Here is a 17,986-nt window from a genome sequence, read left to right as displayed (position 1 = left end):
CATTTTCCACAGCCTATTGATCAAACTCTGTATTTCCATATTTAATATGATCTTTACATAGAATTTCTAGTAAGTCAAGTACAAGAGCTCTAAATTATAAGGCAGAAGAATTGGATTCATATCCTCACTTTTTTTTTTAAATACCATGTGAGCTGGGGCAAGAAATATAGCCGCATAATCTTAGTTTCTTCATCCGTAAAACGAATAGTTTAGATTAAATGTATGTCAAGGACCCCACCAGCTCTAAAATTCTCTGAATCACTAAGCAAGATAAAGCAATGAACTAATTTAATTACGGTCTTTCAGAATAACGAGGCTGCTATAATCAGGAGGGCTCTCCCGAAATACGTTATTTTTCTCCACTTCTGTCTTGAATACATTATGTTTTCTATCATGATGGTATAATAGATAGTCCTGAATGTCTTCACTCAAATAGATTCAAATTCCCTACAGCATACAGTCATCTTGATTAAAAAATCAACAGTTCATTACAGATGGAGGAGTTCCAAAATACAATAATGCTCTTCAGGTAGCAGGTGTTCCTGTATTTTATTCAAATGGCTGAAAAGATGCAATGCCTTTTGTTTCTTGATGAGGTTAGACAGATTTTTACGTATGACAGAAAATTGTCAGATACAGGTAAATTTAAAAATTTCCCTCCAAATTCTTTTTAACGTATTGCAATATGCAGATTTTAATCAATGAAAAAGAATCTACATATTAGTCATCAATAATTACCCCATGACAAAACAAGTGACTGGAAAAATAAGGGTAATTAAGCAAAAACAAATTAACTTATATGTTGTACAACTCTTACTCTACCCGAGCCCTTGCTTTATTTTTCATTTTAATCTTAGATGGTATGAAAAGCAATATATTTAAATTTAATAAGAAATTTAATACTGAATGTAAATGAGTAAAAAGGCAGGTAAAATTTTTAAATGTTGTCAAGAATAAGTATATTATTTTAAAAATGAATTATTACTAAATTCCAAAAAACACATGGTCGTTGTATTTTCATTTAATTAACATCCAATCTACCTTCATGTAGAAAGATAAAAAACCAAACAGACTGTGTAACATTCTAATCTTAATTTTTATAATACCTGAGTTCAAGTCCTAGCTCATCCACTTACTGATAACCTTGGATTTACTACTTAGCCCATCTGACTTATCCATAAAACTAAAGCAGTAGAAAAGCAAAGATCACAACCAATTCTTATGGACTAAATTCTACTAACCAAGTAGCTTGGCTCAAACAGTGAGTAATAAGTAATAATCCTTTTACCTGACAAACTCTTCAATTTCATAATTAAACTAGTTATATTTTTAAAAGTTGTTATTTCTCTTGAAAAAATTAGTTACTTCATTTCATCATGTGCTTTTTCTTTTTCTATAACTAAAGCAAACTTCAAAGGAAATAAAAACATTAAGGTTAATTTCTCAGTGTAACACTTTTTGCATCTTCTTGTAGTTTACCCATCACTTTGATTTAAGACACAAAGGTTATATTTGTTTCAATTACATCTGTTTAGTGAAAAGTAGTTCTCATGAGACTGAACTAAACACAGAAGTAGTTCTCTTCTGTATTTCTCAAGCAAGAAATACAGAAGAAAAGTATAATAGATACAATCTATAAAATAGTACTGCTCTTTACTAAATGTCTCCTAAAACAGTAGCTTTGCTTTGTTGGGATTTCCCAAAATTCACTCCTTTATTACAGGACTAGTTTAAGAATCACAAATATCCATTCTAAGAATTATTATTCATTTTGTTTTCCTAAAAAAGAAAACTATTTCATGCAATTAATATAGATATCAGTAAAACAGAACCTCCATCTCATTATGAGTGAAACACTGTCATCAGTGTGGAACACTTGGGCATGGGGGTGAGGGGGACATATAAGTTTGGGATCTAAACATACCTGGATTGAAATTCCCAGTCTGTCACTGACTGACTAGGTAGCCATAGAATGGTTAGGTTATTTCTATAAGACTCCTTTACCACACCCACCACCCTCATTTAGTAAAATGGGGCTCACAATATTTAAGTCAGAAGGTTTGCCAAGAATTGCATGAAATATGATATAAGTGTTGATGTTCAATAAATGGCATGTGGTTGATATTCAATAAATATATCTATTAATATGCATTATTGTGGTTGTGATCTGCAATCAATACTACCCTTAATACTATTAGGTTAGTGTAAAAGTGATTGCAGTTTAAAAAGTTCAAAATAATTGCAAAAAATGCAATTACTTTTGCACTAACCTAATATATTGTCATTAAATTATTGTTCAATGGTTCAGTGCCGTTTGCATCTGTTATATGTTTATATTTCAGATTTAGATTACAAATTCTCCAGATTAGACTGTGATGTCATGCATGTAATGCATAACAGCCATTCCTTTGTCCCAAACAAGGGTTGTCCTGAGCTTGGCAGCAGGCTCTGTAAGGGCACCATTCCTCTCCTGCCATCCCTTCATCCAGCAGTCCTTTCTCTAAAGAGCTAGGGGAAGGAGAGGGGCATGGAGACTAAAACCCCAAGGCCTTGCTCTCAAGACTTTTTAGTCTGTTGAACTAGAATATAAATGAACAGCCAGTGAGCAAGCAGGAAGGCTCTCTGGGGCTGGGAGGGGCACTCAGAGAAGGGATAACCATGGTGGGCAAAAGTGGTCAAGCCAAGTTTTGTGAAAGGCTGAATCCACCAGATTGTGCTGGACTTGGTACAGAGGTGAAAAAAAAGGGAAACACAGAAGGAGGCATATAGGCAGGGGAGAAGAGCGGGGACAACACACGCATACATTGGTACCATTTTAAAAGATGAGGAATAAAGAAAGGAAAAATTAAAGGCAGAATTCCTGCCCCTATTGTGTTTGCCATCTGGCTGGGAGGCTTTCTAACTAATGAGCAGGGTAAAATCCAGCATGGTTCCACACAGGGAGAACTCTAAGAAGTACTTTGTAATGCTGATCAAAAATATGCATCAGATTAACTAGCACAACAAAATGACTGCTCTAAAATTCATGAAAAAATCAATATATGTTATGAAAGATTCCTCTCCTTTGCAATAAATGTCACTAAAAAGAATAGATATATTTTTTTAAAATAAGTTTTTGTTTTGTTTTGTTTTGTTTTTTAATATGATAGGCAGACAGGTTTTTAAAAATGCTGCTAAACATCCATAGGAATCAACTGGAGGAACCACAGGAGCTCAGCATGACTTGTTAGGAAGACATACCTCAATTAAATTGTACATTTTATACTAATATAAAGTTTGTTACTATATAAGAGGTGAAATGTAAATAAGAATGAAGGAAATAATAGAAGTCTGTGGAGCTGTACCAAACCCTTCACATGCTACCCATCGCATAATCAAGTATCACATTCAACAGAGTACTAGCAAAACTCTCCTGTGAAAACTTTAAGCATTATATTTCAGGAAGTTTCCCTATGTAAACATAAGAAGAAATCACTGCGGTATTTGCTGCATCTATTTTATTAGGCCGGCTTTTCTGCATTATTATAGAAGAATCCTAAAGTATAAAGTTAACTCAGGTTTCAGATAAAACATGGACTATGTAGCCATTAGCTATTCAGACATATGAGCTTGCGTGAATTTCGGTCAGGCATTTTCCATCAGTGCTAGGGCACTTCACTGACATTCATGTATGATAAAACATCAGTGGCCTCTTAAGCAGGTTTATAAAGTCAGAGTTCTTACAATTCTAACTAGATTCTTGAAATGAACACACACACACACACACACACACACACACACAAACACACATACAAATACACAAGCACACACCCATCTCCTTTTTGCTGCCGTTTTAACTTGCCAAAGAGTAAAGGTATATGAACCAAGTCTCATTAATATTAATATATACTTTGTTATCTTGCTCCCTGAACACTGTCACTTTATTATACTAAATTAAAGCCCTGACAGAAACATCCAATTAAACCTCAGTAAGAAAATGCATTACAGTGTCACACTTAATAAGCAGTTCAATGTAATCATACCTTGATCATTCTCCTGAGCGGTTCCAGTACTTTGCATGGTGTGCTCAGAACCAGAAAATCTAACATCAGTTCCCTTAATGATCACCCATATATGAGTTAAAATGGATAGTTATTCTTCTTTCAGATGTACAAATAAACTACTTTCTTTTACTGAGAAGGATAGGGAAGAGAATACCTAAGCAGAAAGAAGAAACTTAAGTGGAATCTCTGGGATTCGGTCATAATCACAGGGATGATGCTGAGCTCAGAGCTGGTCCCCAGGCCCAGCTTACTGAACTCCACAGAGCGTTTGAACCACAAGCAGCAGCTAAAGGAGGCTTCCTGTGGCCCAGCTAACAAAGTTGTAATAAGCTCCTTTTAGCCATGAGCTAGCTGTAGGAAACTTCACTAAACTCACAGGCATCACTGGCAAAGATCCTACCTTGATGAGCACTTGAATGGACCCCGTGGCTTTTGCAGATATGAAATACCAGAAGCTCATGGTGCAGGTAGCACTGGATTCTGGGAACACAGCACTCTTGAGGTGTGCCTCTTCCCCACGAAGGCCCACTGGGGTAGCCTCCAGATACAAGAAGTGCCCTAGAAACAAGGACAGGATTCAGATAGGACAGAAATAACAATGAAGGGATTGTTTCAGCTTTTCCATCATACAGTTTTTATTAATTAAAATATAGATGATATATGAATGGGCAACAGATACATGAAATGCCCAACATCACTAACCATCAGAGAAATGCAGATCAAACCCACAATAAGATATCACCTCACACCTGTCAGAATAGCAATCATGAAAAAAGAAAAAAAACAAACAAACAAAGAAGAAATAACAAGTATTGGCAAGGATTGGAGAAAGGGAACCCTTGTGCATTGTTGGTGGGATTGCAAATTGGTGCGGCCACTATGGAAAACAGTGTGGAGGTTCCTTAACAAATTAAAACTAGAACTACCATATGTCCCAGCAACTCTTTTTCTGGGTATCTTTCTGAAGAAAATGAAACCAGTAATTCAAAAAGATAATATGAACCCTATGTTTATTGCAGCATTATTTACAATAGCCAAGATATGGACGACACCTAGGTGTCCATCGATGGATGAATGTTTAGAGTTTTTAATTACATTTCATACGATCTGGGATGCCTAAGGCATTTCCACTTGAAACAGGAAGGAAATCTAACATCCTTGCCTCTAGCTCACCGACAGAACAATTTCCAACTGAGTTCTTCTAGCAAAGTACTTCACAGTATGCAGATTAACTGATCTAAAGGGATATTTATGCCATTGAATCAACAAGATAGTTATAGAAACCATTTAATGGACCCCTCAAACTATCCAGTTATTAGAAAACAACACAAAGATTACCTATGAAACAGAAATAAATGAACTTCCAAAAATTCAGTCATCTGTTGAATACATAAGTAAAATACCGAGAATGTTAATAACATGTTTCTCCAAAAAGAAGACGTAGGAGGAACATCAGCTCTAATGCATCTTTTGGAGCAAAAATTAGTATAAGACCCAGTGTTAGTTTACTATAAGACCGGGTATAATATAATATAATATAATATAATATAATATAATATAATAAATATAAAATACTGGGTCTTACATTAAATTTTGCTCCAAAAGATGCATTAGAGCTGATTGTCTGGCTAGGTCTTATTTTCAGGAAAACACGGTATGCAACATGACAGGAAAGTATTGTTTTATACTTGTGCTTATAAATATCCAAAACATTTTACATATGTAGAGCTGAGTATTTGGATGGATCTTAGACCTTCTTTTCTTTAACTTGGTCAAGCTGGCTTGAAGAGCTTTGTTTGTTTTTAGGCCTTTGGAATTTCAATATTTAGACATCTTTTTCCTACTCTGAAGCACCCAGGAATTCAGGGCTCCTGCTGTATTCAACTAATGTCCTTTGTCCCTTGACCAATAAGTTGGAGGCTTGACCTCAGCTCCTCATTGCAAAAATGAACCATGCCCAACACTTTTAACATATGTGATCTTATAGTGACATCTGCATAGCACCTCTGCGGCTTTGAAACTGTGTTCCCTGTATATACATCATCTCATTTGATCTCTACAAGCCCTGTTTGGCACACAGGACAGATTTTCTTTATCTCCATTTGACAGATGAGGATTTTGAGAATCTGAAAAGATCAAATGAGTGTCAGAATTCAGAGTTCTTGATTAAAAGTGTGTGCCATTTATGAGAGGTACTTGATTGATGCTGGCAGCATACATTACCTATAATTATCAAAATAATATTATACTTTGATTGCTCACTGTTATGGGTTGACTAGTGTTCTTTCGAAGATGCTAAAGTTCTAACCTCCAGTCACCGTAATGTGACCTCATTTAAAAATAGTGTCTTTGTCAATGATCAAGTTAATATAGGGTCATTAGGGTGGGCCCTAATTCAAAATGGCTGCATCCTAACTAAAAGGGGAGATTTAGACACAGAGGCAGACATGCATGGAGGGAATCCAATGCAAAGACACAAGGAGAATACCATCTGCAAGGGAGGTCTGAGTCTACCGGAATCTAGGAGAGAGGCACGGAACAAACGATTCTCACTCACAGCCCTCAAAAGGAACCATTCTTATTGACACCTGATTTCAGACTTCTAGCCCCAATCTGTGAGGCAGTAAACATCTGTTGTTATGCTATCCAGTCTGTGGCGCTTTGCTATGGCAGTCCTAGGAGACAAATACACTCACTAAATGTTTGACATGCCGTGGCACCACAGCAGTCTCTCCACTTGCTATCAGGAAAGACAGCATGGTGCTCGCTGCGAATACGATTAGAGTGACTGTATCAACCTCACAACCTACCATTTTCATTTCCAAGTGTGTGGTCTTTGGGAGGTCTTAGGCTTTGATGCGAGCCAACCCCCAAAATCCAATCAAAGTTTTCAGCCAGGGAGTTTTGCCAGCCACACCAGCCGTTTTCAAAAGTACAGGAGCTCCCACATTCATTTTCATCAGTATAATCTCCACAGTCATCTATAAAATTACAGCTTTGCTCTGGTTTAAAACATTTGGCGTTCTGACATTCCCGATAGCCAAGTGGGCAGTAACCTGAAACACAAAAAAATAACAACAAAAAAAACGGATGAGGAAGCAGTACTAACACATTAGTGAAGTTAAAAGGTAGGAAGAGTGGATTCACTTTAATATGTAAAGAAACTGGTGTTCTTCTGAGTTTGAGTTATCTGCTCACTCTCTCTCCTAATCCTCTGTAGTCACTGTGTGTGTGTGTGTGTGTGTGTGTGTGTGTGTGTATACATGTATATATGTATAAGTATATGTAATTTTATTCATCTAGAAAAGCATCCTATGTCTCCTCAAATGCAGCATTTCTTGTAAGCTATGTTCAAGGATGTAAATTACATCTAAAAGCCAAAGTGAAGCTTTCCAATTTTTTACCCTGAAACAAAATCTTTAGGGCACTAACAGCTTAAGTATTATGGGGCACTTGGAAGTACATTCCATTAGCATCCATGCACTCCAATATTTATCAGAAGCCAACCATACATATGATATTTCTTCAAAAGCAGGGGCATGGATATATAAGTAATATCTAACTATCCACCAGATTTTTCTCCAAAATGCATACTTATTTGTCAATTGTTTTGAATTTCAGAAGCAATTTCCCTACAAAGCAAGGTCAATCATAAAGGTTTTTTTCACAAAGCTTAAGATAAAAAACAAAGCTTTAGAAGACCTGAGTTTGAATTCTGATGCTGGTATTTATCAGTTATATGTGTTGATCATATACTCGATGAGCTTTAGTTTCCCTATCTAAAAAGAGGAAAAAAAATAATAGTAAAACCTAGAGAAGTTAAGCTAATTAAAAGACTACTGTTTATATCACCAATGTCTAGAACAGTACCTAGCCCTTAGTTAGGTGCTCCGCAAATATTAGTCAAATGAATGAGTGAAATAAAGTGCTTTGCAAATGATAAAACAGTTGAATATGCACAGTCAACATATTATTATTATCCTGCTCCAATATTACAATAGAACCATGGGCAACAATATTTCAGTAGGAAAAGTGGTTCAGAGATCCAATTTGGGCCATGAGCTTCACATTTGCTCTGTGACTGTCTCGTGTCAGGAATTTTCTTCCTTTCCCTCTGCCAGGTAGAGGAACTCATAATTCTACTCCCTACTTTACTTCTTGGTGGTAGCTTCCATGGTCTGAAGCAAGCTGTCTGGTGCTTGAGGGTTGGTGTAGATTAGAGGTAGGGGTTGGTTCAGGGATCTGTTGGAAGGTGTTCTGAGAGCTGGAATCTCCTGCTAATAAAGTCTCGTATAGAAGCTTTTCTGTCCTGGATCAGTCTCACATTTAAGAAAATAGATAGCTAAGAGACACGAAGTGGGAGGAGATGAATGCAATGCCATGTAGAAGCCACTGGGTAGAAAACTGGTGTTCTGGAGGCTTGTGGCCATTTTGTGCACTAAACTATTCCTCGACAGCTTGTTCAAGATTGCCTAATGAAATGGCCTTTGCACTTGCAAAGCTTTTGAAAATAAGTTTCAACCATACATTCTGCGTCTAATGTAATTTTCTGTTCTGGGTTAACTGCTAGTATTTCCCTTCCTTGCAGTGTGAGATTAAACTATTTTTCCTTAGGTGCCCGGTTCAGTTTTAGCAGATTGGGGGTCAGACACAAGACCTCTAATGTTTCAATTACAGAGCTTGACTCAGAATCAGCACATTAAAGCATTTTTGAGTTATACAGGAATGGAGGTCATTTACACTAACCCTCTCACTCATAGATGAGAAAACTGAGGATTACAGATATTAAATGACTTGCTGATTTTCAACAGCGGAGATGGAGTCTGAACCCAGGTCTAATGTCTACAAAATTAGTTTTTAAATCCACAGCTTGAAAAAAAGAACAGTGATATCAGGTCAGCTATCACAACACAAAAGACCACCAGGGAATAGAAATGGTGGTGTTGACTGCTAAGTGCCTTATTTCTCATGGGACTGTTGAGAACCTGAAAAATTACTAGATCATTTAATTTTGTATAAGTTGGCATTTGTATTGATTCTGTCAATTCCAAGTTGTACAAGCAGTAAAAGCAAACTTTTTCTGAAGACGCTTTTCTCCAAAGCGACTAAATCAAGCTAAAATCTAATTCTTTTAAAACAAACAAGAAAATCATTTGGACACGTTTCTAAATGGAGACATTACAGACTCCAATATATTATACTACTTATGTGTGTAATATTTTAGAATAATCAAAATGATTAAATTTTACATTTCTAAAACATAGCTGCATAATTTTAAAATATAATAATTCAAATATTAAACAATATTAATTTTGAACAGAAAGCCCTCTACATTAAGAACAAGACAAACAAATGAGAAATGAAAATTCATAGACACAGACAATAGTTTAGTGGTTACCAGAGGGTAAGGGGAGAGGGGGGTGGTAGATGAGGGTAAAGGGGAACAAATATATGATTATGGAAGGAGAACTGACACTGGGTGGTGAACACACAATGGGATTTATAGATGATGTAATACAGAATTGTACACCTGAAATCTATGTAACTTTACTAACAATTGTCACCCCAATAAACTTTAATTTAAAAAAATAAAGTTTCACTGCTATAATGAATTTTACCCATAAAATAATGCACAACAATATTTGTTGACAAATATCAAGGGAAAATATCAAGTAATGTTACTCCCCTATTTCCAAGTTATTTTCCCAGCCTGTTGTTTTTTTCCCAAAGAAATTAGCTATCTAATGGTAAGATATCAATCTTTAAGTGATTCTGATATTAAAGCTCTTAAGAAATTGTATAACTTTGATTTTTACAAAAATAAATGTTGTTTAAATTAGGCAGTGACCCTCCTGGTGGACAGTTTAGTTTTGTAAAAAAGAATAAATTACGTGGGGTATAAAAAGCAAGAAACAAACAAAACAAGCTCACAGATGCAGACAACAGAATGATGGTGACCAGAGGGGAAGGGGGCTGGGGGGAGGACAAGGAGGATCAAATATGGTGACAGAAGGAGATTAGGCTTCCGGTGGTGAGCACACAATCAAGTATACAGATGGGGTGCTATAGAGTTGTACACCTGAGATTTACATAATGTTGTTAACCAATGTTACCCCAATACATTTAATAAAAAATGAATACATGGGAAAATATTTTAATAGGCAACGCAAAAAAGAATAAATTATGTGGGGTATAAAAAGCAAGAAACAAACAAAACAAGCTCACAGATGCAGACAACAGAATGATGGTGACCAGAGGGGAAGGGGGCTGGGGGGAGGACAAGGAGGATCAAATATGGTGACAGAAGGAGATTAGGCTTCCGGTGGTGAGCACACAATCAAGTATACAGATGGGGTGCTATAGAGTTGTACACCTGAGATTTACATAATGTTGTTAACCAATGTTACCCCAATACATTTAATAAAAAATGAATACATGGGAAAATATTTTAATAGGCAACGCAAAAAAGAATAAATTATAAAAATGTAAAATCTCCAATGCAAATTTTAGAAATGTCTGAAACTCAACACACTTAAATACAAATTCCAAATCTTCTCTGTGAAACTTTCCCATTGAACAGTCTTCCTTCATCTGTGTTAATGGTGATTCTGTAACTCCAGTTACTCAGAGGGAAAAAAACAACAACAACAACAACAATCTTGCAAGGAGCTCTGTGTAGTAAAGTCTGACTCCACTTTTTGAAGTTTGACTTGACTGCTGACAGCTCTTCTTGTGTGCACATCCGGAAAAGCGGAAGAGAAAGGCCAGGTGCATCCCCTGTTGGCAGCAGGTTCCAACCACCAATCCTCTACCTGTGCACAGGATTTCTCACCCTCGGCCCATCCCTAACCACCATACAACTCTACGCCAGTTCCTTTCCTTGCTCTCCAAAACTACTTTTGGACATACCTGAACGCTACCCTAATATCCCATGAAGCCTCATTATGTGAGTAATAGACATTTTAAAACTCTCTTGGTGTGTATGTAGGGTCATCAGTTTTAACATTCAAACCAAAATTGGATGAAAGTCCTTCTTGTAACTGCGGATGGTCCCAAGCTCTAGGAGCTGTAATAATAATATATAATTTGTATCGCATAATTCATGTATAATCTTTCAATGAGTACTACTAATTATTAGTCCTACTAGTACAATATATCTCATTACCTCTACTGTTACTATTTTGGTTTGAGCCACTCTCATTTCATGTGATTTTATTTCAATGCTTTCTTTCCTGACCTTTGTGCCCTACCCTTGCCCCACATGGTCCATCAAAATAAATAACCATGGTGATATTTTAACATAAATTAAATGTCACTCATCTGCCCCCAAATCTACTATATTTAAATACTATTCCCTATTATAAGAAACCAGATCTTCTTGGCAAAATGGTATATTGAGAGCTGAGGAAAAGAAAGTTCAAGATGAGCCTGGGTTTTTTTGTTTGTTTGTTTTGGTAATAGAAAATAATAAAGTGCTCAAAAAATTATGGTATGATAATGAAAGATTTAAAACATCAATATTTTGAGGAACTTATTGTCCAAATCAAAGACAATTTTAGCACCAAAATAAGTGATGAAAAGACCTTTGCTCCTAGCATCTACACAGTATGAAAGAGTAAGAAGGTATGAAATTACCTGCAGCCACAAACAACTAGAAACATGGGCAAAATATATGAAATACATATTTTCAGGTAACTGAACAGGAAGCACAGGACTGTGATTGTTTTAGAGAAAGGGAAGATAGGCACCCTATAGTCATCCCACATTTCTCCTTGAGGCACTTTCTGGACTGTAGCTCCTAAAGAGTCAGCTCAGCAAAAAATGGGGTTGCATTGAACTGAGGAGCCAGAGTCTGGGGCAGCTAGAATGGTCAAGAGAAGGGAGCTATGTAGAGAAACATATCCAGACAATATGCTTAAGTCTTCAGCAGAGTTTTAATTTTCATGTTTGCAGGGTAAAATACACAAAGAGAGACAGAGAACAACTTCTAAGAGAAAAATAACTAGGAGTTATAAGCTGAAATTACTAGAGTTTACAGAGGGCCAGATACCTTTGACTTTCTACCAGCCAGTGTGAAGAGTCTTTGGTAGATAAGCAGGGTATTCAGCAGGTACTCCAAAAAGGATAGACTTTAGTATTGGGGGAAGAAAACTCTAGAAGGACGTAGACTCTAGACCATGGATTGTTAAACTATAGTCTTAGGACCAAATCTGGCCTACCACCTGTGTTAAGTAAATTGTTTTATTGGGACTTAGCCATGCCCACTTGTTTACAGTTTATCTATGGTTACTTTTACACTAAAATGGCAGCAGAGTAGTTGCAATCAAGACCATGTGGCCAACAAAACTAAACATATTCATTCTCTGAACATATTCTCCTCTTAAACTAAACTTGTGTTTAAACTACATTGCTTTGAAAAGAAGACTAAATAAACTTTCCCTTAAATTTAAGGAAAAACACTGCTGAAAAAATTGCTGACTTCTGTCCTAAACCTGTAAAAAACAAAACCAAAAAAAAAAAAAAAAAAAAACACCTTAAAAATAAGCATTAAAGGGACAAAATAGAACTGTACGCAACTTAAGTGGCTCTAGAACAAAATTCAATGCTTTCTAAAGGAATATAGCAAATTTCAGCACTCAGCAACATAGAATTCACAATGTCTACCATCAAATTAAACATTACTAGCAAGTAAGTAGGAAAATGTGATCTATAACCAGGAGAACATTTAGTCATTAGAAACAAATATACATACAACAGAAATGATGTAATTATCAGACAAAGAAGATAAAGCAGCTATCACAGATGTGTTCAATGTGTTCACCTACAATTCTACAAAATCTATAGAAAGCTATTTTGACTAACAAGTAAGATTAACAAGATTATATTTCATCAATATATAACATCAATTAGATTTCCATATGCTAGAAATAACAATTGGAATTGGAATTTTTTTTTTTACAAATAGCCTCCCAAAACATGATATTCTACGGATAAATTGAACAAACTAGATGTCTGGCCTTTACACTGACAACTATAAAACACTGATAGAAGAAGAGACCCTAAGTAAATGGAGATATATATTAGGTTTATGGATCATAAATCTCCATAGTATTAAGAACTCAACTTTCTAAAAATTTATCTATAATTAAAATATAGTTTCAATCAAAATTTCATCAGGATTTAGTAAAAATTAACAAAATGTTCCTAAAATGTATATGGAAATTCAAAGTACCTAGATAGCTAAATGGTTGGCAGACTTATAGCACCTAACTTTAACAAACAATATAAAGCTATAATAATTAACACTGTTGGTATTATATATTAGACAGACTGATCAGTAGATCAAGATATTTAGCTCAGAAATATACTCACAAACATATGATTGACTGATTTTCAAAAATGGTGACAAGTTGGTATGTAATATTTTCCCCAAAAAAATGCATAAACAGAATCTAATTATGAGGAGAAATAAACAAACACAAACTGGGGGATATTCCACAAAATAAAAGGCCTGTACTTTTCAAAAATGTCAATGTCAAGAAAGACAAAGGCTGAGTACTTGTTGTAGATTAAAGCACTCCAAAGATACATAGGACAAGATCGTTGATTGGATCCAGAACCAATTAAAAAACAAAAATTACTAAAAGGACATTTTGGGGGCAATTAGTGAAGTTTGAATGAGGCCTATAAATGGAATAAGAACATTGTATCAATGTTAAATTTCCTGATTGGATCATTATACATGTAAGTGAATGTCCTCTATTTTAGGAAACAGACTATGATTTAGAGGCAAAGGGACTTGGTGGTGTCTGCAACTTACTCAGAAATGATGCAGAAGAAAGTCAGACTATATATAGAAAAAATGGGCAAGGTGATAATAGTCTGTGAATCTGTATAAATTGTCTGTATAGTTCTTGTGATGTTTTTGTGAATTGAAAACTATTACAGATTTTTTTAAAATATAAAATTTTAAAAGTTAAAAAAAATAAAACCCTCCAATGGCGGCATTCCATCTCACTCAGAGTCAAAGCCAAAATCCTTAAAATGGGTCACAGGTACCCCACAATCTTGTCCCCATTTTCTCTCTCTTATCATTGTCCTCCAGCCAAAGACTCCCAGGCTCACATCTGTAGTTGAACAAATTGGGTTTATTAGTTGTTGCAGAGATGGAGAATAAATACCATGAGGAACCATGGGGCCATTCAGTAAGAGGGTATAAATGACTTATCACCAGATTAGAGCTTTGGTTAGATTATTTTGGGAAGGGTCCAAGTGGAGTTTTGCTCTGATTGGATGCTCTCAGGAAGCAGGGCTAATTCTATGATTGGGCATCCTAATATTTCCTATCTAAGAAAGGGAAGACTAGGATAGGCTAGAGTTATAATTAGCTAAAACAGCTGTCACTCATGTGAATCAGGATAGGGGAATGTGGGTCATTCTTTTGGCTGAGATAATGTTGGTGTTTTGTCAATGTTCAGGCACAATTACAAAGTAATCTTGTTTTTATCTTGGTCCGTCATGGGCCCAGAGTGGCTTTGTCTGATGTTTATGTTCTGTGAAATTGTTTATGTTCAACAGGAGAATCACCAGCTCATTGCAACACCAAGGCCTATCTAATAGAACATGCCAAGTCCTGAATGGCAGAAGTTGCTCTTCTTTTTCTCATTTTGCAATTCTTTTTATGTGGCAAGAGAGTTCAGAGGGGGAGCTAACCCTTCTATGTGATGTGAGGATAGAAAATAAAACCCTTCAGGTTGCTTTCTTAGGTAGGTAAAAAAAAAAAAAGGCAGAACAGATGCTTTGGGAGATCCTGAAACATTTGAAAGGCTGTCATATTTGTTATTTTTTAAGCCTCTTGATTTTTCTCCTTAGCAATTTGCAGCAAAATCTTGAAACTATGAAGGTGCTGTGGGATCTACTTCTAATGTTAGCATGGAAGGAGAAAATATAAAGAAATTCCGTAAAATAGATGGCAATGGCCTCAAGGAATTGACCAAAACACAGGTAGAAAAATTGTGATTTGCATGAAGGAAAAGGAAAAAGAAAAGCAAGGAAGGAAGTCTAGACAGAAGAGAAATCTCCAGGCTTTAAGGAGAAAGGCCAAATGTAGTTCCAACTGGCTTGCAAAATGTAGTGCGTGATCCAATATGGCTGAGGCTCTAGTTCAAAGGAGAGCAGTTTTCTATGTTTATGTTTCCTGAGCAATGATTACTAGCCCTAGGCTCAGTCCTCAACTGGAAACAAATTGCAAATTAGTCCAAATACTGTTTCTGCAGCCTCCATCTTCTTCATTCCAAATAGCAACTATATGCAAATATTCAAAGAGCAGTTTCTACAGTCTTGATCCTCATGACTAAATTTACACTAACAAAGGTACCACCCACATTCATTCAAAAGATATTTCCAGAAAGAATGGTTTATGCCTCAATTTTTAAATTATCCAATTTTAATATTACCATTTAAGAAATGTAACGCTAACCTTACATGCTAACATTCAACTGATTCAAATTCTATATTGGAAAAGCAATAGAACAGGAAATCCAGAGGCACCTGTAAAAATAAATATTCCTTAATGATTCTGACTTGGAGGAAATTTCTGATGTCATGGTGGTGAACAATTTGTATACTTTGAGTTTCCAGTTATCATATTTAGAAAAGTAAGTTAGTGAGGTTGATAATTAAACAGCATTGTTTTCTGAAGCTTTAAATTCAACTATCAGGGATAACACAAAGACAGTCCACTGAATTATTTTTGCTGTCAGGAAATGCAAAATACAATAATGTTTCATTGCCTTTTAGTATAACTGATAGAAGCTTTCAGGATTTAAGTCTTGGTCTAAGACATCATGAAGGGAGTTGCTGCCATGAGACAGAGCTAGAGCTAGAAGTATGACCCAGGGATATATCTCAAGATCCAAAATAACTTTAGGAAAATTATGTTTTCTACTTTTATGCAGTCAAATTTGTCAACCTTTCCTTTTATAATTTCTGAAAATCCAATATTAAATAAAGTTATCCCATATTTTTTTTCTAGTACAGTATGATTTCATTTTATTTTTAATTTTAAACCTTTGATGAATCTGAAATAGTCAAAGTAGTAGTTACAGTTGGGGAATCCAAAACAGTCTAAAGCTTCTTTAATGAGTATTATTGTGGAACAAATGGCAAAAACATTGATAGTCTTTTGGACACATGGATAGTTCTTTGAGAAGTGGAAGATGGAACATTCTCCACTCCAGGTGGCTGTGGAAGAAATATTGAAACTGAGGGAGAACCAAATATCAGTTTAGAAAAGGAGATATAAAGAAGGAAATGTTCTGAGAAAATATCTGATCTCTATACTAAATGTACAGTAGATCATGTGTTACAAAGGTAGAACAAAAAGGGAAGGTGAATAGTGATAAAGAAGGATTTAGGAGAAATCCAGTAGTCATTCTTGATTCCTGTTTTGCCCTCATTTCCATCACTCAATCACTACCACCTTCCCATCAAACTTTTCAAATATCTTTTAAAAGATTCACTTCTGTCAAAGAATACTCATCTCTCTCGTTCACTAATGAAAATAGCTTCCTAATTGTTTGTTCTGTGTCCATTCTGGTTTTCTGGAAATTCACAACATAAGCAGAGTGATGTTTTCAAAATGCAAATTGGATTACCACCCTGTTTGAAAGTCCTTAATGGGCTTCCTAGCACAATTAGGGTAAAGACCAGATTTGTTAATGCGACATAGAATCCACTCAGAGTGTGTGCTACTCACCTTTCCAGCCTCATCTCCTATCATGCTTCTCCTCAACTCCCCACCACAAACCTCCTAGCCTTCTTAGAGCTCCTTCCAACCACAGATACTTTACACTGGCTGGCCCACCTTTCTCCAGAACTCTCTTTGAAAATCTTGCAGATTTCAGTGAAATTTCTATTTCCTGCAAGAAACCTTGATTGGTCAAATCCCTCTACTATAGCCTCTTGTCATACCAGGCAGCTCTCTTCATAGGACATCAATAGCATTCAGTGTTGTCCGCCTGGTTATTTGCATAATGACTCTCTACCAAAAATATGTAGGGTCCACGGGGGATAAAAATTGGCTTTACTTCAAAAGTGCTCACTCCACGATTGCTGAACGAACAAAAAAAATGAACGAATAAACAAACGAATGAACCAAATCAAGCAAGGAGAAGGGCACATTTCTACGTGGTTGACTGGAAGAGGTGGACAAGGGGGAAAGGGATAGGGTTGTGTTTAGACTGATAAACTTGAGATACCAAGACTGAAGGTATTAGAGGAAAAGAGTCAACTACCATGGACCTATTTACTACAATAAAAATGGCAAACATTTCTGTGTTTCTTCTTTCTTTTGGTTTGGACGACGGCAGCTATTCAATTTGTTCAAAACATACATTTCCAATACTTTCAACAAAGATTTCAACAAAGATTATATGTGTGTGTGTGTGTGTGTGTGTGTGTATACAGAATTCTACAGTCACAATCCCAATTTAATACTCCCTTTGCATAATTTGATCCTATAACAAAGTGATTTCCATTTGTAAACCTTGCTGATGCAGTGAATTCTGTGAATTACACATTCTGTGTAATTCAAAGAGCAAAATAAAACAGACCATCTAAGCTACGAGGTCTGACAATTAAGTTCACAAACTCTTCCTTGAAAAAGTGCTACATACTTCATTGCTGAATATCACGATGGTCACATTTGAAGTACTCCCCTTGGGAAGTTATGCACCAACACCAGTGCCTAGCCCACCCTTAAAAGCAATTTTGGAACTCTTTCTGGAATGGCCATCAGAGCTGTTGTCCTGTTACCCTTCATGTCCTGAATGTCATCAAAATGTCTTCCGTTCCTTTATCTTTGGGTAAAGAAAGAAGTCATTGGGGGCCAGATCAGGTGAGTAGAGAGGGTGTTCCAATGCAGTTAGTAGTTTACTGGCTAA

General features: G+C 36.0%; 1 protein-coding gene across 1 annotated transcript in view; it reads right to left on the bottom strand.

The window, feature by feature from the left end:
- The window catches only part of MALRD1 (MAM and LDL receptor class A domain containing 1), a 541,690-nt gene that overhangs the window by 255,737 nt on the left and 267,967 nt on the right, over positions 1 to 17,986 (bottom strand). Inside the window, exons 27-28 of the mRNA XM_074324842.1 lie at positions 6,854 to 7,099; positions 4,444 to 4,601 (exon numbers count right to left, since the gene is read on the bottom strand). Coding sequence (XP_074180943.1) covers positions 4,444 to 4,601; positions 6,854 to 7,099 — 404 coding nt within the window. The remainder of the gene's footprint in view (positions 1 to 4,443; positions 4,602 to 6,853; positions 7,100 to 17,986) is intronic.

Source organism: Rhinolophus sinicus, linkage group LG02, assembly GCF_036562045.2.
Source record: "Rhinolophus sinicus isolate RSC01 linkage group LG02, ASM3656204v1, whole genome shotgun sequence".
Taxonomy (NCBI): domain Eukaryota; kingdom Metazoa; phylum Chordata; class Mammalia; order Chiroptera; family Rhinolophidae; genus Rhinolophus; species Rhinolophus sinicus.
The sequence above is the reverse complement of the archived record's forward strand: the minus strand, read 5'-3'. Positions and strand labels throughout refer to the sequence as shown.